Source organism: Muntiacus reevesi, chromosome 7 (assembly GCF_963930625.1).
Source record: "Muntiacus reevesi chromosome 7, mMunRee1.1, whole genome shotgun sequence".
Taxonomy (NCBI): domain Eukaryota; kingdom Metazoa; phylum Chordata; class Mammalia; order Artiodactyla; family Cervidae; genus Muntiacus; species Muntiacus reevesi.
Window position 1 is genome coordinate 26,730,995 of NC_089255.1, and position 26,788 is coordinate 26,757,782.

Sequence of the window (26,788 nt, forward strand, 5' to 3'; positions counted from 1 at the left end):
TGCCCAGAAACCTCCCAAGGGAAATATTTAGTGCCCAGAAACCTCACTGGAAGCACTTCAAATTGACAATATACTGAGCTTAAAAAAGAGGTTGAACATTCTAGGCATTCAATTTATATCTACATGTTATGCCTGTCTCCAAGTTCAGGAATAGGGTTAATGAAGTTCTTAGAATTTTAACGTTTACTAATCAACCAGTAGAACACCACAGAATGTTTCCCTAAAGTACAACACAAATAGTTCTTCTTTGTGAGGGAATTGTCTAATCAGCTTTCGTATGCCTTTAACTGTATTAAGTGAGAAGCTAAAGTTTATTCAACCGAACTATACATCCATTCTGATGGATAGCATCTTAATAAACTTCTTTAGAATTTTCTCCTAATTCCATTTGGAAGGTGTTTCTGTAACACTGACTCTTTTCCTCAGACTTTTCACTTAACCTATTGTCAACTGAATTACTGTTAAGCTTAACTTTCTACCCAAATACTAATGGAAAGCAATAGGGGAAAAAATAAAGAGAAAATAAGAGTGGTACAGTACATAGGAATGACAGTGGACCCTAGAATAACAGTAGAAGCTATTCTGTGTTTGTTTTCCATTAACTCAATAAAAGGAAAAAAAATGATATTTCTTTTGATTATTTTAGTCTCAAGGATATTATTTGATTATTTTATCTCAAGGATAACATTTATACTTTGAATTATATTAACCATTGGTTTAGAAGTCCTGAAATTATAAACTCCATAATGGTTGGCGCTATGCCTTATCTGGTTAATTCTTGAAACTGCAGTACTTAGTACTTGTAATCAACATTCAACTAATATATTTTAATTGATATATAAAGGGCCATTTTTGTAATTCAAACATCAATTCCATTTATCAATCATGGTGTATTTAAGTACAGTCTTTTTTCATGAATTAAAAATTCCTAAAAATTTTAAATAATAAATAAAATTTACTTTCCTTGAGAGGTATAACTTAAGTAAATTGAAACTCAGTTGTAAGAATCAACAATAAAAGTCCTAAAATATATATATGGCACATATAGTAATTTCACTTCTCTTAATACGGAAACAAAAAGAGAAAAATGCAGAATAAAAGTGATGTACTTACATAACAATGATGTATCAGAGAGTGAAAGCAAAAAATTTTCTATTTAAAATTGTGTCAAATGTAAAAGACCAAAAAAAAAAAAAAAAAAAAAAAAAACCAAATTAAAATACCTAGGAATAATTTTAACCAAGGAGGTGAAAAATCTCTATTTTGAAAACTATAAAACCCTGATAAAGGAAACTGAAACTTATTCAAAGGAATAGAAAGATATCTCATGCTCTTAGATTGGAAGAATTAATACTGTTAAAATGGCTATACCACCCAAAGCAATCTACAAATTTACTGTGATACTTTTCAAAACATTCAAAGGATTCTTCACTGAACTAGAACAAACAATCCTAAAATTTGTATGGAACCATAAAAGACCCAGAATTGCCAAGCAATCCTGAAGAAAAAGAACAAAGCTGGAGGCATAATCCTTCTAGAATTCAGACTATACTATAAAGCTACAGTATCAAAAGAGCATGGTATTGGCACAAATTAGACATATAGGTCAATGGAACAAAATAGAGAGCCTAGAAATAAAAGTATAGCAATCCCACTCCTGGCCATATATCCAGAAAACATGAAAACTTAATATGAAAAGATACATGCACCGCAATGTTCATAGGAACATTATTTACAATAGCCAAGACATGAAAACAAACCAACTCCTCATCAACAGACGATTGATTTAAGAAGATGTGATACACACACACACACACACACACATATTTACTGGAATATTACTCAGATACAAAAATGAATGGAATATTGTCATTTTTAACAAGATAGCTGAATATAGATACATCATCCTAAGTGAAATGAGTCATGCAGAGAAACAGAAATATTATATGCTATCACTTCTGGAGAAATGTGTAGAAGATAAAAATAATACAAATGAATCTAGACACAAAACAGAAACCAACTCTCAAAAGAAACATACTTAGAGTTACCAAAGAGGAACAGATAGGAGGAGAGATAAATGAGGAGAATGGAATTAACAGATACAAAGTACTATACATAAAATAGATAAGCAACAAGGATTTACTATATATCACATGGAATTATATGCAATATCTTGCAATAACATATAATAACTGAATACATATATTGAGCATATATATATGTATACATATTTAACTGAATCACTTTGCTGTACACCTAAAACTAATACTGTAAAATATTATAAACCAACTATGCTTCAACTAAAGTGAAAAAATTAAAACAATTTTAGCAAAAAAATAGTACTTATCATCCTTGAATTCCTGATCTATACCACTGTTATGTTTATTATATAAATTTACTATTATTATATTATCCAAACTACAGATAAGAAAATGAGACTCAGAAATATGAAATACAGTTCATCAAGATAGTACAACTTAATTTTTTCTTTACTTAAGGATTCAAAGATCAATCTGATTTCCAAAATTATTCACTTATTATATGACACTACACAGTACAATAGAAAATTATTCCTGAGAGTGAAAGAATAAACTATGCCAAGAATAGAATATTAGAGTGCCTCTATCAATATAACTGTATAAAAATACTGGGAGTAATATGGTTTGCAAGCTAATTTTATCATGAAGTGAAACTTGGGAATGGAAGAAACATCACCAAGAACATGCCTGCACAGAGGCGGTGCCAAAGGACCAAGAGCCAACCACACGACTGTCTCTATCTGGGGCGGTCGCCTCAGTTCTTTCTCACGGGTATGCCCATTCATTTGCTGCACTGTCATCTCTGTATTTTCAAAGCATCTTTTATCCTGCCTAGAATAATGGGTATCTTTTTACTTCTCTCAGTCCTTAAAAAATAAACTGCTTAAGTACAATTTGTAAGAATTTTCTAATATTCTGAAGATAGAAGGGCATAAGGATGAAAAATGTAGCTTATTGTCTTGTAATAAAATTTGCCACAACAAACGCAAGTATCACCTGCTCTCAACTCAAACTTTACAGTCGCTTTCATACCATCTGGCATCACTTTTCACATGCTGAACAGAGGCACATTCTCCTGAATTCTCACTGGCTTCTTTTATAATCATTCTCACAGATATTAATCAGTGAGATGCATAGTTTTATACATTCTCTAACCAAACTTAAATACCCAGTTCTGTTCAGTTCAGTCACTCAGTCGTGTCTGACTCTTTGCAACCCCATGAATCGCAGCACGCCAGGCCTCCTTGTCCATCACAAACTCCCAGAGTTTACTCAAACTAGTGCCTATCGAGTCAGTGAGCCATCCAGCCATCTCATCCTCTGTCGTCCCCTTCTCCTCCTGCCGCCAATCCCTTTCAGCATCACGGTCTTTTCCAATGAGTCAACTCTTCGCATGAGGTGGCCAAAGAATTGGAGTTTCAGCTTCAGCATCAGTCCTTCCAATGAACACCCAGGACTTATCTCCTTTAGGATGGACTGGTTGGATCTCCTTGCAGTCCAAGGGACTCTCAAGAGTCTTCTCCAACACCACAGGACAAAAGCATCAATTTTTCGGTGCTCAGCTTTCTTTATAGTCCAACTCTCACATCCATACATAACCACTGGGAAAAAAACAGCCTTGACCAGACAGACCTTTGTTGGCAAAGTAATGTCTCTGCTTTTTAATATGCTATCTAGGCTGGTCATAACTTTCCTTCCAAAGAGTAAGCGTCTTTTAATTGAATGGCTGCATTCACCATCTGCAATGATTTTGGGGCCCAGAAAAATAAAGTCTGACACTGTTTCCACCATCTCCCCATCTATTTCCCATGAAGTGATGGGACCAGATGCCATGATCTTCGTTTTCTGAATGTTGAGCTTTAAGCCAACTTTTCCACTCTCTTCTTTCAGTTTCATCACAAAATAGTCAGTAGTCAGTCTTAACTTCCAAGTTAGTGAAAATACTACCTACTCTGGTGGAAGTGTTCAAATTGGTAGTTGGGAAGCAAACATTTTGTGAGTGGGTTATGAAGTATTAGAGAGTAAAGATTAACTATATTTCCACCTTTTGATTTCAGAATCAGAGAATGAAGATATTACCTCCCAAAAGACTCATAAGGAAGTCTTCAGTATGCCATCTTACCATTTATTAGATCAGCTATTTATGGGTGATTAAGTACATTATGATTCATAAATTCCATGACCACAAATCCACTTCTATAATCATTGTTGTAGCTAATTGCTTTGCTATAAAATAAACTTGATCAAATGCAGTGATAGCAATACATGATTTCTGACCATGCTTATTTTGTACAAAATCCCATTTAGCAAGCACTGGAGATGGCTGGAAAAAGAGGTTAGCATGCATAGAATTTATTAGTCTACTACTGAAGTTTCCTCTATAATGGATACTCTTTGGTAAACATACATGAGACACAGATTTTTCATAATCTGTGCCCATTCTGAGAGATCAATTACCACTAATTCTCCCCCAGGAATTCTTTGTCCACAGTCATCCAAATCTATTTACTTTAAGTTCTGATCATCTAACCAAACCATTAATAACTTTTCATGAATCAGTATATATGTATGCTTCTAGTCAAACAAAGTGGACAACCAAATACATTGCTTGCATTTCTTCCAAATGGGAGACTCTCTTATTAGTGTTTTTCAGAACCATAATCAGAATACTGACAATGTGCATGTTAAGTTTCTCAGTCATGTTCAAGTCCTGATTGTAGCCCACCAGGATCCTCTGTCCATGGATTCTCTAGGCAAGAATATTGGAGTGGGTTTCCATGCCCTCTTCCAGGGGCTCTTCCCAACCCAGGGATTGAACCCGTGTCTCTTACATCTCCTGAATTGGCAGGTGGGTTCTTGACCACTAGCACCACCTGGAAAGCCCAAATACTAACCACAACTAAGTTATATTCAACCATAATATGTCAATAAATTGGGACAGTAAATCTGTAGACTTTTACTCCTAGTTGCTACCAACATATCATGGAAAACCATCTGTATGTTCAGGCCTAAATTTTAAATTCTCATTCTACTCACTATAAGGAATTCTCTGTGTTAACTATAGCTGTATGTTGGGGGCAAAGGAAGGCAACTTGGACAGTAGTAGTTGTTGAATGAAGTGAGTCATAAGTTAATATAACTTCTCTATGCCTGTGGACCTGCTTAAACCTATTCTCTTATGTATGATTTCCACTTGAAAATACAATGCTCTTTGCATATCAATTTAATGGCTTGAATAGTAAAATAGCATCCACTTCATGATGGTGTTGACGAAGACTATCACAAAGACGTAATCATCATTTGGACTGACAAGCTGGGCCCGGGCAATAGGAGGCTTTTTATTTCCTCCTCTGTCCTTGTAATATATGTTTTCCACTTATTTGGCTCAGACGGTAAAGTACCTGCCTGTAATGCAGGGCAACTCGTTTCAATCCCTGGGTCGGGAAAATCACTGGAGAAGAGAATGGCTTCCCACTCCAATATTCTTGACTGTAGAATTTCATGGACAGAACAGCCTGATAGGCTATGGTCCATAGGATCAGAGTCAGGCAAGACTGACCAAGTAACACTTCAAATTCCTAATGAAATATAGTTCAGACCCAAAAGATTCCCTGTAAATCAAGAAACAATCAAGGTATATGAAGCAATTTAAGCAACCTGGAATGAAATACTAACTTCCCTTTGAAAAGGCTGGCACCTGTAGCGGTACAGCAAATGCTTGCTGAATTGAAAATAGAAATGGAGATAAGAAACAGAGGAAAGAGGGTGTGGGAGATTTGTTGTAATGTCGCAGAGGTGCTCTGCTTTACCCATATAAGGAAAATAGCTGATAATTTTAGCAGGCTTGTCACTTATATTATATTGGGCCATATAATCTGACCTCTCAAAAAACAGGAGATCAGAAAACAATATTTTCTCTATAACTGAACCTTTTAAGAAATGTTTCCCTATTTGATCTCTGTGGTTAGTGCTCTTTACAACTGTTCCAGGACTACCAACAGTGTTTTGGTGACCCTTTGTAACTGGGAAAGGTTAATTTTGAATTTGGCTGGATCTGCTTCTGTAACTTTAACCCTCATCTTGCCACTTTTGTTAGCATGAATAATGAACTGCCTCAGGGAGATAACCTGAGCTGCCTGCCTGTGAAGGAACACAAGGAAGTGAAACCAACACATTCCCCTGCCTGAGGCTTGACATTCTGGGGGGCATTTGCAAGAATTGAATAGTATTTTTACTTTGTCTCCTCATCTCCCCACTGGATCTCTGATCCATAAAAGAAACTGGCAACCAGGCCCTGACAAGGTCATTATTTTGAGGCGCTAGCACCATTTTCTCCATTTATTTTCCATGAAGTGATGGGACCAGATGCCATGATCTTAGTTTTCTGAATATTGAGCTTTAAGTCAACTTTTTCACTTTTTCACTCTCCTCTCTCACTGTCATCAAGAGACTTTTTAGTTCCTCTTCACTTTCTGCCATAAGGGTGGTGTCATCTGCATATCTGCGGTTACTGATATTTCTCCCCGCAATCTTGATTCAAGCTTGTGCTTCTAACTCCGGGAGTTGGTGATGGACAGGGAGGCCTGGTGTGCTGTGATTCAAGGGATCGCAAAGAGTCAAGCACTACTGAGTGACTGAACTGAACTGAGCTGAGCACCATCTTCTCAGTCAGCCAGCTAGCTCCTGATAAAGTCTCTTGTTGAACCCAATATCTTGTCTCTGTCATTGTCTTACCCTGTGAAGAGCAGGGCAACCTCGGACCCTTGATGATTCAGTGAACTGAGTCCCCTGGCCATTTATTAGGAGATCTCTACTTTGAATTCTCATGACATTAAGAGAAGAAAAAATTATTAGAAGTTTGATTTAAAAAGCAAATGGAGAACAAAGGAATTTATGTCTACTAAAATATGACAGCAAAATATCAAGGAAAACCAGTATCTCCTAACATTTTAATGTCTATTGATAAATATCATTTAGACCTATACCAGTGAAAAAGGAATACCTATTAACAAACACATTAGTAAAAATTATTTAGAATTCCGTCGGAAGCATATCCATGGAGTATCCTTGAAATCACTAAACCTGTTTTTACCTCATTAATACAATTACCATCCCCACATTAGAGATAACTAATATTAAATGATATGGAAATTTAACATGTTGGCAAAAGTTAATATGGTGAAGTCAGATCCAATATTCAAACATAATAATTTGTAATTTCAACATCCATGGATTTAATTCCTAGGCTACATGTTCTCACTTTTAGATCATTGCAGAACATATAAATAAGAGTTCACAGGTCTACTTAGTTTTATGCTTAGCTGAGTATTTTTGCCTATATTATCTCATTTATTATTTCTAATAAAATGGTGAGATGGAAACCCAATATTCCTCCATATCAGATGAAGAAATAAGATTGTGACATATCAGTTAATAGAAGAAAAGTTAATAGAATTTGTGTGCTTTGGTATTCAGCCCTGTGTTGTTGTTGTTGTTTTTTTTTTAATACATTAACTAAATTCAGACATACCAAATATCTCTAACTCTCTAATGCTATTCAGAAAATCCATGTGCACATACAGAGGACCAAACATCACCATTCTTATCTATTTAACACCATTATTTTGTTGTTTAGTTGCTAAATCATGCTTGACTCTTTGCAACCCCATGGACTAGTAGCTTTCCAAGCTCCTCTGTACATGGGATTTCTCAGGCAAGAATACTGGAGTGGGTTGCCATTTTTTTCTCCAGGGGGGTCTTCCTGACCCAGGGACTGGACCCTGGTCTCCTGTATTGACAGGCAGTTTCTTCACCCCTGAGCCACCAGGAAGCTCATTTTAACACATTGTCCTAAAATTTTGATTTCTGTTGGTTAAACTGATATTATCTCATTTTATAAAAATTTAGACTAGTTTCTACATAACATCTAGTCTGGAGAGAAATGAGCAAAAACTTAGTGTGTGAACTGCAGTATTCTCTTTTACATAAGAATTATACATTTACCTAAAAAAGTTAAAGGTACACATAAGCCGAGTATGATTTTGAAAAAAAAAATAACGTAAAACGAAGTGGATAACTAAAGTCTTCGTTCATGATGGAAAGTTATATTTTCTCATTTGTTTTTTTGAATTAAATTTTGTTATTTTATTATGGAGGTAAAATTCACATAATATGATATAAATCATTTGAAGAGTACAATTCAATGGCATTTAGTACATTCACAGTACTGTTAAATCATCATTTCTTCCCAATCACTGTCCACTAATAAGCCCCTGGCACTTATTAGTCTGCTTCCTGTCTCTATGAATTAACCTATTCTGGATATTATATACAAAAAGAATCAAAACAATTGTGTTAACTTTAGTGTCGGCATCTTTCATTTAGCATAATGTTTTCAAGTTTAACCATATTGAAATGCGTATTAGTGCACTGTTCCTTTTTGTGGCTGAATGATATTGCTTTGTATGGGTAGCACATTTGTTTATTCATTCATCAACTGATGAACATTTGGATTGTTTCCATCCTTGGCCATTGTGAATAATTCTACTGTAAACATTTGCATACAAGTTGTTATTTCAATACCTATTTTTATTTCTTTGGGATTAAATATTAGGAGTGAAATTGATGGGTTGTAGGAAAATTGTAAGTTTAACTTTTTAAGGAAATGCAACGTAAGAAGGATACCATTGTATTGACCTTTACTTGACATTTTCCCCATGATTACACCAGAATCATGGGCTCAAGGGATGAACATCACAGGTAAAGTCCTATTTTCATCACCTTCTATCAAAGGTCTGTACCATCAACTTGATTTATACTACTAACATTGCCCTTATCTGACTGAAATATTTGTCAGTTGCTTCATTAAAAGTTTCTTTCCCTACTATCCATGTTGCACTTTTTGAAAAAAAAAAAAAGTCACTCTACCTGGCCAATACTTAAGGAATAGGGAGCTAAGTTACCCTCATATAGGACAACATAATTTTTCTGTTATTCTTCTACATGGGTGATTTCTCTTCTACCTCATGTACTAATTTATTCAATCATTTATATCTGTATGAAATCATAGATTTTATTTTCTACTTTGGATTAGAATCTAATACTGCAAACTATAATCTATATATATTATATTTATATATATAATTATTATTATAATCTAATACTGGGAGATTTTTTATTTGCCTCCTAAGTCCCTTTGATATATATCCACATCAAAATTTGTGATTTTATGTATGTTTGAGCACTTTCTTATATTCTAAGACTAAAAGATGTTCCAAGATTATTTTGCACCATTCTTCCTCTTTCTTCCCTATTCCTATAATAGCCATTTCTCCAAAGATTCTTGGCTCCTTTTAGTGAGTAATGGCATTAGAAGCAAATTTACATTCATTGTTACTACCTTGTCATTCCTTTTAGGCCCTCACAGAGATGCAGCGAATGTCTAGGTCCATATATCCAAAACGACAGCATCATAAAAAGTAATTTCACCATACTAAAATCTCCCATGCTTCAGCTATTCATCCATCCCCGTGAATCCCTGAGAATCACCTATATTTTCACTGTGTCCATAGTTTTACATTTTCTAGCATGTCATATGTGGGGAATCATATAGTATGTAGACTTTTCAGATTGCCTTATTTCATGTAGCAAGATATTAAGGATTTTCTATATCTATTCATGACTTGATAGATTACCTTATTGTTGTATTATAAGTGTCACGCGAGTGTATGTTCCTCGGCTCTTTGTCTCGTCACAAAAAAATTTGGAGTGACAGACATTAAAGCCCCTTGGTGGGTCACAGCTCTTGGAGGACAGACCGTGTTATAGCTCTTAAATAAACCAGTGTTACAGCTCAGTGTTACAGCTCTAATTATTTAGATAATAACAGGAAAATCCATCTTTAAGGCATGAGGGCACGTTGATCCAAAGACGCGAAGAGAAGATCACCCCATCGCGCAGGGGAGAGAGAGGAAGCAAAAAAAGGGCAGAGAGGGCTTTGGTTCCTCTTTTTATATGTTTGTCTGTCCCTGGGCCTGCCTTATGTAAATTGGGCTTAGCCAGGAGCGTTGTTTGTTTTACCTGAGGTTCTCACTCCGGTCCTCAAACCTTCCTTTGTTCTATTTTCGCGGGCTTTCCCTTCCAGGTCTTTTAGCCACCGTCATTTTGGACTCCTTTTCCCTATTCTAACTACCTAACATAATTCTTTGGGAATAGGGGCGTCGAGGTCTCTCTGACTACGTCCTGCTGAACTGGGATGGCGAGGGGCATTGGGCCTCCCCCTCTTGCTAGTCTCAGGCCTCAGAGTCCTTATAGTGGTGTCCATCTAAGGGTGACTGATGTTTTCTGTGGTTGGCTGTAGTTTTATCTTTGTTGAACTGGCACTGCATGTCATAGCTTGACCTGGACAGAGACAAGACAGGTTAGACAATTGACAGTACATGCAACAATCATTAGCAGCATCAGTATGACATAACAAGGACTAGTAGGGGCATTAGCCAATTTTAAATTCACATCGCCAGGATGGCTCAAGTCCCTCCTTGTTCAGGGATCGGAAGAACTATCTCCTGTCTGTTTTGGAGTATTATTTTTGCCAAGCTGTGTTGGCCCTTTAGAGCTATCTTGAGAAATCTTATCCCCAGAGACCAGATTTTGGGGTTGTTTATTAGAAGGGCACTCATTTGTAGTTCTGAATAGGCATCCAAGATCTCCCAGGGGCTCACAGGTGTATTGAGTGTCCTCTTCTGTTTTCTTCCACGGCTTGACTCGTGAGGAGTGAATCCAGGAGTCATGTCCTGGCACCTTGACCGCTGTGGGAGTAGAAAGTATTACAGGGTAGGGGCCCTTCCATGTGGGCTGGAGTTGAGCCTTTGGGGACCCGTCTTTCCAGACTTTAATTAGGACTTGAGTCCCTGTAGCATATAGTGGTGAGTCTTTAGAGTCTTTTGGGTTCATACCCCACAAGCATATATCCTGTTGGAACTGTCCAACGGCCATGGTATAAGACTGGAGGATCTGAACCTCTGGATCTAGGAAGAGGTCATTGACATAAACAAAAGGTCTCCCATATAGCATCTCATAAGGACTAAAACCAACCTGTTCCTTAGGGGCAATACAGGTACGGAGGAGAGCTATTGGTAAAGCCTCCTTCCATCCTAGGGAGGTCTCTTGGGATACCTTTCTTATCGCTGATTTTAAGAATTGATTGGCTGTTTCTACTTTTGCTGAAGACTGAGGCCTCCAGGCACAATGGAGATAATAAGTAATGCCCAATGCTTTAGAGATTCCTTGGGTGATCTTAGAAGTAAATGACGTCCCATTGTCACTTTGTAATGACCTGGGCAGACCAAACCTTGGAATGATTTCATGGAGCAGTTTTTTTACTACCTCCTCAGCCTTCTCAGTCTGGGTGGGAAAGCCTTCAGTCCATCCTGTGAATGTATTTATCATGACTAATAGGTATTTATACCCTTGAGAAACTGGCATCTGGGTGAAGTCCATCTGCCAGTCCTCTCCTGGATAAGCCCCACGTCACTGGATGGGCTGGGACAGCTGGGGTCTTTGAGCTCCTTGGGGGTTGTTCAATTGGCAAGTGGGACAAGAGGAGACCACTTGTCTTATAGTTGTTTGGAAGCCTGTTCCTCTGAAAGACCTTTCTAGTAATCTTTGGAGGGCCTTTTCTCCTAAATGAATGGTGGCATGTAAGGAGTTAACCAACTTCCATTGGAGGTTCCCAGGCAGAAAAAGGAGCCCCTCCTTTTGGAAAAGGATCTTCTTGAAAGTCCTCAGTCTTAGCTTTAAGAGTTTCACCTTCAGTATATGAAGGAATTTCTGGCAAGCTAGTCTGTGGAACTAAGGTGGCAACCCCTATTAGGTCATGGTTCTGTAACGCTGCTCTCTTTGCTGCCTGGTCAGCTGCTTGGTTCCCTCGTGCCACTTCAGTGCTCCCTTTTTGGTGTCCTTTACAGTGGGAGACTGAAACGATGGACTGCTTCTAAGAGTCTAAGGATTTAATCACCATATTTGATTGGGGACCCTCGGGTGGTCAAATGGCCCCTTTCTTTCCAAATAGCTGCATGTGCATGTTGCACCAGAAAGGCATACTTGGAGTCAGTATAAATGGCTATTCTTTTTCCTTTTCCCAGCTCTAAAGCTCGAGTAGGGCTATGAGCTCAGCTAATTGGGCTGAAGTACCTGGCGGCAGAGGCTTAGCCTCTATGATCTAAAAATTGGAGACTACTGTATATCCGGCTCTTCTTATTCCTTCCAAGACAAAGCTGTTTCCGTCAGTGTACCAGATTTCTTCAGGATTGATCAGAGGATCTTCTGACAATCCCTCTCGGGGTTTTGTCCAGTGGTCCAAGGTTTCTAGACAGGAGTGAAAGCGGAGAGAGCCCTCGGGGCTAGGCAGGAGGGTGGCTGGGTTAAGAACCTCACAAGGGGATATAGTGAGGCCTGGTTTTCCCATCAATATTACTTGATATCTGAGGATTCTTTGATCAGACATCCATAAATGGCCTCTCCCATTTAGGAGTTGTTTTACTTGGTGGTTGGTAAAAATAGTTAGTTTGCCCCCAAAGGAGAGTTTTAGAGCATCTTCTATCATGATTGCAATAGCTGCAAGATTTCGAAGGCAGTGGGGCCAGCCTTGGACGATTGGATCAAGTCTCTTGGATAAATAAGCTACAGGCTGGGGCTCAGATCCCAACCTTTGAGTTAACACTCCCAAGGCTATTCCCTCTCTCTCATGGACACAAAGTTGGAATGCCTTTTTTGGATCTGGCAACCTCAAGGCAGGTGCCTGAGTTAAGGCCTGTTTTAGTGTAGCCTCTGCCTCCTTTTGAGGAGCTCCCCACATTAGTGGGATTGAATCATCTCGTCCCTTTAAGCTTTTATATAAGGGCTGGGCAATTAGACCATAATTGGGTATCCAGATTCTTCAGTACCCAGTTAGCCCCAGGAAAGCTCGCAATTGTTTTCGAGTCGTAGGGGAGGACAACTGGATTGCTTGTACCCGATCAGAGGACAGCCTCCTGGACCCATGTGTAATCTGAACTCCCAGGTAAGTGACATTTGTCTTGACCATTTGTGCCTTAGCACGGGAGACTTTATATCCCCTTTCTGCCAAAAAGTTTAGAACCTGAATTGCAAGTTGTTGGGCACTTTTTTCATCTGGAGAGCAGATTAGTAGGTCATCTACATATTGTAATATTTTCCCATTAGGTCCCAGGTCTAGATCTAGGAGATCCCGGCTAAAGGCCTGTCCAAACAAGTGGGGGCTGTCTCTGAACCCCTGAGGTAATAATGTCCAAGTCATCTGTTGGTGTTTTTCTCCTGGGGCCTCCCACTCAAAGGCAAAAAGATATTGGGGTTCTTTAGCCAGTGGTATGCAAAAAAATGCATCTTTGAGATCCAAGACTGTAAACCACTTGGCACTGGGTGGGATTTCTCCCAAGATTACATAGGGATTGGGTACTGTGGGATGGAGGGGGACTACAGCTTCATTTATGATCCGGAGATCTTGAACCATTCGCCAGGTTCCATCCTTTTTCTTTATTGAGAGGATTGGGGTGTTACATGGCGAACTGGTGGGGACCAATAGCCCACAAGCAAGGAATTTATTTATTAAAGGCTGTAGTCCCTCCCGAGCCTCTCTTTTGAGAGGATATTGTTTCCAGTTAGGAAACCGAGTGGGATCTCGGACGACAATGATGACTGGTTCAGCTTGGTGGGCTCGTCCAGGAATCCCTTGGTCCCACACCTGGGGGTTAATTTTGTCCTCCCATAGTCTTTGCTCTCTCTCTATTGGAGATGTCATGGGTTCTTCAGTAGTAACCAGAAGCTGTAAAGCCCTAGGGGCTGAAAAGCTTCCCATCACAAGGGTGGTCCCCAATTTAGTGAGTATGTCTCTTCCCATTAAGGGAGTAGGACACTCAGGGACCACCAGCAACTGGTGGGAAAATATCTGTCCATCCCAGCAACAAAGAAGCGCTTGGGTGAATCTTCTAGTAGTTGCTTTTCCTGTAGCACCCAAAATGGTACAGGTTTGGGAGGAGAAGGCTCTGGAGTAGGAGATCAAGACAGAGTAGGTAGCCCCTGTGTCAACCAAGAAATTCTCGGACCTACCTGCCACATCCAGTTGCACCCTTGGCTCCAGCCCCGTGATGGTTATCTGTGACAGGCGGGCTGGCTGGAGCGGGCCGCTTCAGTCCTCTTGAACCATCGTGAGGGAAGGTTTGGCGCTTGACCTTGAAGCTCTTGGGTCCCAAGGGCAGAGTGCCGCCCAATGTCCCAGTTGACGGCATTTGTGGCAAGCTGTTCTAGGAGACTTGTCACAGTTAGGACACTCTTTGGCCCAATGCCCCGCCTGTCTACAGATTAGGCATTTGCCTCGTGCCTTGTCATTCAAGGGCTCCGGGTATGCCATAGGGCTTCCCTGGAGGGCGGCCAGCATCTGGGCATGCCTTGCCTCTTTCCTTCTCTCCCTCTCCTGGGCCTTGGCCTCCTCCTGTTCTCTGTTATAAAACGTGTTGGTGGCTGTCTGGATCATCTCATCTAAAGAGGCAGCAGGCTCCTGCTGCTGTAGTTTTTGTAACTTAATTCTGATATCTGATGCACATTGGGACAGGAATTTGTCTTTTAAAATCACCTGTCCTTCATAAGAGTCTAAGTCTAAATTGGTAGAGTTTTGGAGGGCCTCTTTTAGCCTTTCTAGAAAGGCAATGGGATTCTCATTGGACTCCTGAGTTATTGCTGAGACCCGGGCATAGCTGATTACTTTTTGCTGGGCTGCTTTCAGTCCTGCCTTTATACAGATTAGAAAATGATTTCTTTCCCAGATGTGCTCAGGGTCATATAATTCCAGTTAGGATCGGAGGAGGGGACTGCAGTTTTCCCTACTGGGTATCTATCGCTTGACATGTGAAGCCCTGTTGCATACCTATGGGCTTCCTTTAAGACCCTAGTATGTTCAGGGTGAGATAAAGTTTGATATCCTTCCATGTCAAGTCAAAGGCCAAGGTAATATGTTGGAACATATCTATGTATTTGCCTGAGTCAGGTCTTGTTTGATTTGTCTTAGTTCTAAGAGGGAGAAGGGTTTATGGACGCGGGTTGGTCCGAATTCTCTTCCAGTTTCAACTAAGGGACATACTTGAGCTGGTTTTTGTGGAGGGGGTGCTCCCGGATATGGGGGCACGCTTGGATACAAGGAAGAAGCACCAGGCAACTCGGGAGCTGTGGGAGGTGAGCCTTCACAGGGGGGTTCCTTCTCTTGGTTGCCTGTGCCTAACACCATTTGCCTAGTGGGCTCCCTTTTAGGGCGTACAACAATCCCATACTTAAGACAGAGTTCCTTCATATCTCTCAGTCTGAAGAAGATTTGGACATAGGGGATCTCTGTACATTTCCCTTGCCTTTTGCAGAATAATTCTAATTGCAGGATGGTATTGTAATTTAAAGTCCCATCCTCAGGCCAGTGTTCCTCATCCCCCAGTGGATACCGTGGCCACGCAGTGGCACAAAAGAATTTTAAACGACTCTTCCTCAGAGCTAGAGGATCGAACAGCTTTCAGTTGTCAAGGATGCATCTCAAAGGCGTCTACCGGGAAGTGGATTGGTTATTTCCCATCTGAAAAAGAGTCATGTTAGGGAGGAAAAGGAAAAGAAAAAAACTAACAGGCTTTTTGAAGCTTCTCTTACCCAGTACTGTGGCAACCTGAGAGCCAGGCGTCCCCGGGTCAGGATGCAGACCTTCAGGCAGGCTGAGGTGTGACAGCCTCCTAGAGATCGAATCCCCGGGCAGGTCGAGGCGTGACGGCCTCCCGAGAATTGAGCCCCTGGGCAGGTCGAGGTGTGACGATCTCCTGGGACCCTTGGGACTAGAGGATCCCCGAAAGGCTGAGGCGTGACGACATTTCAAGGACCAGATCCCTAGGCATGTCAAGGCGTGATGACCTCCTGGGACCCCCGGGCTGGAGTTTGGGCGTCCCCAAGATCTCCAGTGTGACCAATGCTAGGCAGGACTGAGGTTGGATATTATACAGTTCTTCCCTCCAATGGCCAGCTATTTTCTGGTTATTCCTCTAGTAGATTGTAGAGGCAACATTGTGGGCCCAGATGGGGCTGAGGAAAGGAGCAAGAAACAGGAAGGAAGGCGGGCAGAACACAACCTTTGGAAGAATGACATAGCACCAGAGCATAACGTAAACTGATTAAAGTCAATTGGGTCCAATCGAACAAACTTTAATCCCCAATCCGTAAGCCAAAAGACACACCCAGAGGTGGCAGAACAGCCCTAAATCACTGTTAACAGAGGGAGGAGTGGGCGGTTTCCCAATGGCTGGGATGATCCTCCCACTCATTAGCATAGGAATTTGCCCCGCTGGCAAAACTTACTTAGGCTGCATTCCATGGCCGGTACCCTGTAGAATGGGCGCTTCTCTGTGAATCCTAGCAAATCCAACTCCCACTTATCGCTTTGCCTCTCACTGAATGTTTGCAATAAGACCTCAGAGCCTGAGCCGGGCATCCTGGGTTTTGGTCGGGCTCGAGTCCCAGGAGAAAAAGCTGAAGGAAAAGAGGAAAAAGCAGTGGGAAAAACGTGCCATGGAACCCCCTTCATAGCCTACTGGAAAATTTGCTAGATATTGACCGGTGCTCACAGTTTTTATTGGCCTGATTCTTGGAACAGAGAGGAGTAGGTACAGAAGAACCCCCACCGGCTTGGGTAACAGCTACTGGGGCTCAGCAGAGAGTGCCTTTGGGACATCCTGGAGAATAGCCTCTCCAGAGTCCCTTTGGCACCCACTGCTGCCTGCCTGTTCGCGGGGGTTAAAGGAAATGAGAAACGAGAGATTGTTAATTGTTAAGCCATAGGAGAGAACACAGCCATGTTAAGCCATGTCCTTCCAGCCATAGGAGCGAACATAGGAGTAACAGTCTTACTACCTAGATTAACTGAATAGAATCTTGCCACCATCCTCCTCTACTGTTATGTCACCTAAAAACTTGGTGAAGCTAAAACATGGGATTCATTTCTTCCCCAGAACACATAGATAGATTTACCAGGTAGATGAGACAGTGACTATGAAGTTTATATAAATGCTGGGAACCTGTCCAGAGTCCCCCATCACTCGGGACAAGTGAAATGTCTGTTTATCCAAAGCTCTCTAACAATGAGAAGGAAAGGAAATGAAGAATCATCCTGCAGATATGCTGCATTATATTCACCCTTTATGAGTTTATGTGGAGCTAAGATGAAGTATTTTGACTCTACTCCCTCCACATTCAAGGATATTTTAGTATAGTTGTCATATTTATATGTTTGTGCTACCCTATGTTCAAGAATATTGGACTTAAAGAAGTAGTTTCTTGATTTAACTTGGGTTTCCATTCCAATCAGAAATTGTTGATACTTTATAATGTCTAATCTTCATTGAAACCCAACAAAACCAGCAGCTCAAGGCTGACTGTTTCACCATGGACATAGGTGGTGTTCAGCCATGACTAGGTCATCTCCCTCTGTTGGTCATCCCCTGTCCACCCACCCAAGTCATCTGGAACTAGACATGACAACTTAGTTCTGGAGTAATTTTTTTCTTTTTTAAAACCATAAGCAAAGAGTTGTTTTAAAGCTGTGCTTACCTTCCACCATTAGAGCTTTTATCATTGTTCCCACAGGTCTTTCTGACCTACACAAAAGAAACACATTCCAGGTGAACTCTCAATTCAGAGACTCAGAATAAAGTGGTCCCAAAGGAACATAGCTTGAGAGTCTCTTATCCCAGAGGCCACTTTCTACACTAAATATATGTCTCACAGTCCCCCATGAATGCTGATCACAACAGAAAACAGATTCTGTTTTGACAAAGTAATGATTTTATTTCAGACTCTAGTTAAGAATATAAACAATGCTTTATTCTTGGGAAAAAAGGTGATCAAATATGGTGTCTGTCTGGTAAGAATATAGTCTATATGCTCTGTAAATATCTTAATTTCTCCCTTAGTTCCCTTCCTCTATCACATTTAAGAGAATGTTTCAATATCATATTTCCAAACGTACTCCATACATACATACATACTCCAGTCATGCTCTTTCTCAGCTCTGAGACTCTAACAGGTTACACTGATGGTCAAACTCAGAATAAGACGTCTTTCTTGGGCTTATTGTAAAGATTACTTTAGATAATGTGGGTGAAAATTTCTAGCACAGGGGAGCTAGTCAGAGAGAGAGACATGGATACAAAGAAACAGAGAAATTTAATTTATGCATGACCCTAAAAATATCAGCTTAAAACAATGAGAATTGTCTCCTTTTCTTTTTTATTTTTAATTATCCTAACTTTTGATTCTTTTTTGTGAGTCTTGCTTTGACTCATTTGATTTTACAACTGTACTCTTAAAATCTTTAGATTTACTTCTCCCATGTAGTATTTGCTTGAAAATTAAATAAAGTAGCTCAGCTGGTAAAGAATCCACCTGCAATGCTGGAGATCTGGGTTCAATCCCTGGGTTGGGAAGATCCCCCGGAGAAGGGAAAGTCTACCCACTCCAGTATTCTGGCCTGGAAAATTCCATGGACTGGAATGGCCCATGGGGTCACAAAGAGTCAGACATAACTGAGCAACTTTCACTTTCATTTTTCATAGTTAATTTAGCAGTGATATTTTATCTGTTGGAATTCAACTAAAATAATATTAACAACATTTATGGCAATTAGGTGAGAAAGTAGGCATGACCTTTTACTTCTTTAGTATAACCTCGAATGACTGCAATCCACTTTTTTTTCACTGACGTGCTCAAAAGTGATTACAGTTCACAGGAAGGAATTATTCAATAAATTCCTGTTTCCCCTATCTTAAAAAATTAAAAATCCCTTCTACATCTAGTGTTTTCTAATTCTATTCTTATTTTCATCCCTTATATGTGATAACTGTGTGGGTTTAAACAACAAAAATATAATCAAGAACAACTTCAATATAGAAAACAGGCAGAGTAAACCAAGACTAAAGGAAAGCAAAGCCAGAGCAACGAGCGCCAAGAGCAGGAATGCAACTTCACACAGTTTGGGAAACATCTTCTTATCTCAATTACAGGCTATATAGCTTTGAAATCATGAAGAGAATACATTTCTTCCTGATGCTTGTGATTTACTCCTTATGCCTGCAACAGGTAGTCTTCCACACTATCTTTGATTAGCTTATCTGCTCTTATACAGAGTTAACTGTATTTCTTGGTAAAAAAAATTTTGTGATTTTATCAAAGTTAGTATTAACATCTCTTTTTTATTGGATCCATTCATTAAAATTATTGTTACTTTTCAATAATGTGTTAAATATTGAGTTTTTCAAATTTATTTTATGTATAATAAATATCTTTTTAACACACAGCTTCAAAAGATATTAATAAAATGTAACTTTTTGTATTATTTTTTAGATTCCAAATATGAGTGATATCAAACAGTACTGGTCTTTCTCTGTCATTTCACTAACAGTAATATTTTATAGGTCCACCCATGTTGCTGTAGATGGCAGAATTTAAGTCATTTAATGTAAGTCAACTATACTTCAATTAATAAATGAAAATGCCATTTTTTGAAACTACTATTTAACTCATGTTTGCTGTATTGAATAGATCATCATTCTTTTTTTTTAAGCTTTATATGCGTATTTAACTTACTGTTTCCAAGAATACCATTATATAAGGTAGACACTCATTATTCCCACTTTACAAAATGAGAAAAATGACTTAAGGATGCTGTGTCATTTGCCCCAAGTCATGCATCTGATAATACATGTCAAGGATGATCTTTTTTTTTTTTTTTTCATTTATTTTTATTAGTTGGAGGCTAATTACTTTACAGCATTGTAGTGGGTTTTGTCATTCATTGACATGAATCAGTCATGGATTTACATGTGTTCCCCATGCCGATCCCCTCTCCCACTTCCCTTTCTACCCGATCCCTCTGGGTCTTCCCAGTGCACCAGGCCCGAGCACCTGTCTCATGCATCCAACCTGGGCTGGCGTAGATCATCATTTTTGATTCACAGTATATTCTCATTTTTCCATGTCCATTTTGAGTTTGCTTGCTTGTTTATATAATAATAAAACTATACCTATGAAACATTGCCCAGTCCAAGACCTAAACAGATGATAATAATGGACAACTGCTTATGTGTTCATCCTCACCCAGAATCTTGGCTTCCTGCAACTGAGTTTACTTACTTCTTACATTTTGGGACATAGTTTTATTACTTATATAAGTTCCTGCAAAATATACTGTTATTTTTGTAGTGCTCTTCATCTTACAAAATTTATGCTGAGAGATGGATCTATTTGAGGCTCTTTATTTCTTTATTACCATATTTTACTAACACACATTCATGTAGTATTATATAGTTGGATTTCTTAAGATTCTATCACTATGTTTATAGGCATTGCTGTAAATTTTCCTTATATACAGATGCAAGATTTTACATTGAGCATACAAATGGGAGTGAAATTGCTGCACCATAGACTATATGTATATTGAGCATTAAAAGAGAAGGTCAATTGCTTGTTACAGTGATTATGTAAGTACACACTTCCATTAGCAGTGCATAAAAAACACACTTGGTGCACAGAATGTTTATTCAGAAAATCTATTTTTACATCTTTTCTTCAGATAAATTTAGAAGACACTGAACTGAATGGAAGAAGTGAACCAGTCTGTGGTATCTGAATTTATTTTTGTTGGGCTATGTGACTCATGGGACCTCCAAGCCTTCCTCCTAGTGGTATTTTCTTCACTTTACTTGATCACCATTTCAGGCAATGTCTTCATTGTGCTCCTAGTTATTGCTGACCTTCACCTCCACTCCCCTATGTACTTCCTATTAGCAAATTTGTCATTCTCTGACTTATGCTATTCCTCAGTAGCCACCCCTAAACTGATCACAGACTTTCTGAAAGAAAATAAGACCATCTCCTTTAGAGGCTGCATGTGTCAGATGTTTTTTGGACATTTTTTTGGAGGGGGTGAAATGGTGCTCTTAGTGATGATGGCCTATGACCGTTATGTGGCCATCTGCAAGCCACTCCATTACTCCAGCATCATGAATACAAAAATGTGCATTCAACTAGTGATGACATCATGGATCATTGGCTTTGTGCATTCAATAAGCCAACTAGCTATAATTACACAACTGCCCTTCTGTGGACCCAGAAAATTGGATAGCTTTTTCTGTGATATTCCACTGGTGATCAAGTTGGTCTGCATGGACACTTATATTCTAGAAGTGTTGACAAATGCTAACAGTGGGGTACTTGCAACCGTTTGCTTCCTTCTGTTGCTGATCTCTTACTCTTATATTCTGCTTACTGTCTGCCAGCAATCAAAGGGTGGGGCATCCAAGGCTCTCTCCACCTGCACTGCCCACATCACAGTGGTCATGTTATTCTTTGGGCCTTGCATCTTCGTCTACCTATGTCCACTCAGCATCACTTGGGTGGACAAGTTCCTAGCTATATTTTATGCGATCATCACACCACTACTAAATCCAGTCATTTATACTTTAAGAAACAAAGAGATTAGAAATGCCATTAAGCGGCTATGATGACAAACTGTGGATTTCTTTGATATTTCATCATTTCAAATTATCAGAATGTCTACTGTGAGTGCACTAAATTGGCCACACCTACCCTGTCACTTAAGACTGGGACAAGTTCCCAATTCACATATGGAAATCATGTGTGTCTCTTGATGAAAATTTTGTATCAATTCTTTAGGATTCCAGAATTGTTAAAATAAGTTCCTGTTTGGGAATTTTGGACAGTCTTTAGAAGTATGATTTTGATTGTTCTCAAGAATGACTTGAAATTAATAAGAATGTTACTATTTTATATTACTATATTTTTACTATTACTTCAAAACTGACTACCCTATCAGGAAATTTTCTATTATCCTATGCCTTTTTTAGGAGAACATTTCACATAGACTTTCTCTAAAGTTTTCTTTAATAAGTTACTGCATTATATTGCTCTCTTTACTTTTACAAAACTGTTGGGGTCCTTTTATGGACCGGAACCTGGTGGTACGGGGTCGACGATAAGAAACTAAAAGAGAGAAAGAGGCTGATATTCCCTGGTTTATGCAGAGGACCAATAAAGCCCTTCACACGGGACTTGCATTGCTCAAGAAGGCACCAGGTGCCCTCTCGAGGGGATGAAGGCACAAAGTGCCTTCTTGAGAGGATCTTAGAAGCCCAGGTAGGAAAGTGAGCATGACAAGTCTCCACGCTCCAGAGAATCAGCCAGAAAAAGAGACAGAGAGAGAGACAGAGAAACAAAAAAGACATGGGAACCTAAGTTTTGATGGAGCAAAAGTGCTTTAATGATTTTTCTATGAGTATATATAGGCTGTGGTACAAGAAACTTCTTTTGGGAATGACAGAGATAAGAAAACCAAACGTACAGCAACCGTTACCAAGGAAATAAGGGGTAATGTTAGTCACAAGGTCAGGAGACAATCCATATCTCAAGAAAGGGGAGCAAGACTAAGCAGTTTTGACCTAAAGAGAATGTTTACTAAAGGAGACCCAAGCCTGCCTCACACAATGGCCTCAGTCCCTGGGAGCAGCGTGCTGTTCCGCTTGAAGAGGGACAAAGGACTCATGAGAGACAGCACGTAGGAATCCTTCCGACAAACATTTCCTGACACAAAACAATAGTCATCAATTAGTTAGCATTCTAGTTACATTCTATAGACATATCTATAAAAGTAATCATTAAGCATTCCTAATCATATTCAGAAAGTTGAATCATAATCATAATCTGGATAGAGTTTTGTTCCCTCAACATTATGTTTTAATCATTTGTGAAACACTGTAATTGTCTTTAAATGATGTATATGAAATACAAAGATGGCTATATTAAAAACCTTTAGAGATTCTGCTTTTTTCCTTCCAATTCATAAATACTTGAGGCAGTTCATCATATAGGTAGGCCAAAAAAAATAGTTTTGTAATAAACTATTTAATTCAATGCAGTGTTCAAATAGCCTGTAAAAACAGGATTATATACAAAGTTTGAGAATTACTCATTACTACATATAACAAAACTTTTCTTCAGAAATCTTCCTCAAAAAATTATACAAGTTTACATCCATTTATCTGAGTCCATGGATCTAGGTATATCTCAAATTTATATTACTTTTTAAAGATGGCATGTATGCTAGTCATTCAGTCGTGTCCAACTCTGCGACCGCATGGACTGCAATCTGCCAGGCTCCTCTCTCCATGGAATTCTCCAGGAAAGAATACTGGAGTGGGTTGCCATTCCCTTCTTCAGGGCATCTTCCTGACCCAGGGATTGAATCCAGGTCTCTTGCATTGCAGGCAGATTCTTTGCCAGCTGAGCCTCCAGGGAAGCAAAAGATGACATGGTTCTGTGTATTTTGTAACATTTCCAATAGAAAATCTCAGGAACGAACCTTAAATAAAAGAATTGCTATTTTCATATGCATATGATATTCTGACATTTTTTGTTCTTTTAATCTCTCTTTACTCAGTTTGGATAGTATCTACTGACTTGTCCTTGAGTCCACTGAGCCTTTCTTCTGCTGTATCCAGTCTGTTTTTAAATTAAGCCCCTTTAAATTCATAAATGCACATAGTTAATTTTATTTCAAAATATCCCTTGGTTCTTTCTTAGATTGTTTCTCTGTGAAAATTTTTTCAGTTTCTCAGCTTCTTAATATTGCTTTAGATTATATGAGTTATACTCTTTGCTAATGTCAACAATTGAGCCATCCATAGTCTACTTCTATTATTTTCCTGTTAATTATCAGTTACATATTCCTGCTACTTATACATCATACATTATTTTTTCTATTTTAAATCCTGTGTTAAAAAGAACATTTAGTTCTGGCATGATATGTGTGTGTCTTAGTCATCAAATCGTGTCTGACCCTTTGTGATCCCATGGACTGAAGTCCGCCAGGTTTCTCTGTCCACAAATTTCTCCACAAAAGGATACTTCAGAGGGTTGCCATTTACTTCTTCACAGGATCTTCTCGATCCAGGGATCGAACCCAGGTTTCCTGCATTGCAGGTGGATTCTTTTCCATCTGAATCACTATTCCTCCACAAATTATCTACTCTCTCTTCTATGAGGCATAAAAGATTAAGGTGTGATCACTTCAATCCAAGCAAGTATTAAAGCCTGTTTGAATATGGATTGTAAATTTTATAAGACTTAGTACACCTCAAGTTTGTTCCTGTTCCTTGGATATATCCCTTCCAAGTTTGGATGATGATTCTACAGGATCTTTTTCTCCTCAGTCTCAAAGAATTCAGATGATTCAGTTTTGCCCTTCAGAACATTTACGCTTAGAACTTTAGACTTTAGTCTTCTTCCTTCTCTTACTACTTTCAAAAAGTTTGGCAAATTACCCAAAGAGAAATCTGGCTTTACATTGCTCTTTTTAATTAATATACCTAACAAGAATTCATTACAAATACAAATAAAAGCAATGAAATAATTGTCAATAGGAAAAACATAAAATGTACAACTGAAATGACTGATAATCCTAAATGAATCTTGGATCACAATACTCAAACATAGGGTCCTTTCAAGCTCTGCAGGGAATTTGGCTCAGTCTTCTAGTTATCAAAGTAAACCATAAATTAAATTAGTTTTGTTATTTATACAGGTTATACACAATAACACATACTTGAGACCCATGTTTTGACACAAAAATGTTATATAAGATGAGTTATTAGAGAAAAATAGTCAGCAAATGATTTGGACAGAATGGCTGTCAGCTAATGATAATAACCAGCCAGGCTACGGTCAGACCAACATGTTCCAATGTTGGAGGAATATTCATTGACGGATCAAGTCATAATTTCAGAAAATTGTGAAATAACAACATATTCATCAATTTCCTGTCCAAAGCCAACTGTAGATGACTTGAGTCCAGAACTGAGACAAGCTAGCGTGAGATTTAGTAGCCAGAGGCCAAGCTCATGAAATATATTATGAGGTTCACCCAAATGCTTTTCTTCTACATTTGTCAATCTCCCTTTATTAGGCTATCTTATCCATCTTCTGTTTACTTCACTTCTATTACACTGTTTCATTTCTGCGGGTTTTAAATCCCCACTCACACATTTTTTATCTTTCAGTAAAAATATGATTTTTTCACATCCTAACTTGAAATCAAAGGAGACTTAGATATTTCACAACTCCCTCAAACTTTTGACAGTATGAGTTATATTAATTCAATTAATTGAATTAAATTGATTAATTGAATCCAAGCAGGGTGATGTATAAGGCGATATACTAGGCAGATTCGAAGTGTAGAACTGAGAGTTTTTCTAAAATTTCCACCAAGCAATTCCTGGGATTAATCTGGCTATCAAACAACTTGTTACCTAAAGAGTTCAGTGTAACCTCATAATACATGGTCTAGTCTGAATATTATAAAATGGTGACTTTAGGGAAAAAAATCCCCAAATTTTGTATACTTACTTAAGCATTTTTATTGCATGAAGTTGTTTGAAGTAATTTGTGCTCTCATGAGTTACTTAGGAGACCTTCCTCCAACTCAGGAGCTGACTACTCAGTCTCCTCATTGCCGTCCTCATGTCCTTTTTCCTCAGTGTGTAAATGGCAGGATTGAGGATGGGTGTAACCAAAAAGTCTAAAATAGCAAGAAGCTTATCCTCTGGTACCGTGGGAAATGGCCACATGTAAACAAAGATGCATGGTCCAAAGAACAAAACCACCACAGTGACGTGTGCTGACAGAGTAGAGAGGGCCTTGCCACAAACCACCTGAAGAGCATTTCCATACAGTGACCAGAATGAAAATATAGGAGAAAATCAACAAGAAGGAAGTGCCATGGATATGAACCCACTGATGGCAATAACCATCAATTCCATTCAATAACCATGAACTCCATTCTGTAGGAATCTATGCAAGCAAGTTTGATAAACCAAGGAAGGTCACAGTAAAAGCTGTCGATGTCATTAGGACCACAGAAAGGCAAATGGATCACAAAAACTAACTGGACCAGTGAGTGTATGAGGCCAATAGCCCAAGCACCAGACAAAAGCAAAAGGCATACCGTGGGTTCATGATGGTCAGATAGTGCAGGGGCTTACATATGACCACATAGTGGTCAAAGCCCATGGCAGTGAGCAGCACCATCTCAGATCCACCTAGGGTGTTAGGACAGATATCTGGAAGACATACCCCTGGAAGGGTATGGTTTTGTGCCCAGAGTACAGGTCAGAAATCATCTTAGGAACTGTTATGGTAGAAAAACTCAAATCAATGAATGAGAGGTTGGCTAAAAGGAAGTACATGGGGGAGTGTAGATGAGGGTCAAAGGTCACTGCAAACACAACAAGGAGATTTCCCAGAACAATTATTACATAAAACACTGTAGAGAAGACAAGGAGGAAATGCTACACTGGTCTAGAGGTAGAAAGTCCCAGGAAAACAAATTCAGACACCGAAGAGTCATTTGCTTCATACATTGGCTTGGTCTGTTGATACATAAAGACTAGAAACAAAACATAACCAAAGCATTTATCAGCACTTTTATTTAGAGAAACAGATTTAAACTTTCATCAAATATGGTTTTAAATCAGAAATCTTCACTAACAGCCATTAATATATTTTAAAAATATAATGCATTAATTTATTTCTTCACTAATGCAGCTAAAGAGTGTAACTGATATTCCTAATAAGTATCCACTATATTC

The 26,788-nt window shown here is 38.9% G+C and overlaps 1 protein-coding gene and 1 pseudogene across 1 annotated transcript; one reads left to right on the forward strand and one right to left on the reverse strand.

Moving 5' to 3' along the window:
* Positions 1 to 20,722: 20,722 nt before the first annotated feature.
* Positions 20,723 to 21,631, forward strand: LOC136172311 (olfactory receptor 4K3-like). Its single transcript, XM_065941572.1, has one exon. It carries the CDS (start codon positions 20,726 to 20,728, stop codon positions 21,629 to 21,631), a length of 906 nt encoding a protein of 301 aa, XP_065797644.1. The 5' UTR covers positions 20,723 to 20,725.
* Positions 21,632 to 25,603: 3,972 nt separating this feature from the next.
* LOC136171586 (olfactory receptor 4F15-like) lies at positions 25,604 to 26,560 on the reverse strand (annotated as a pseudogene).
* Between the last annotated feature and the right edge of the window lie 228 nt (positions 26,561 to 26,788).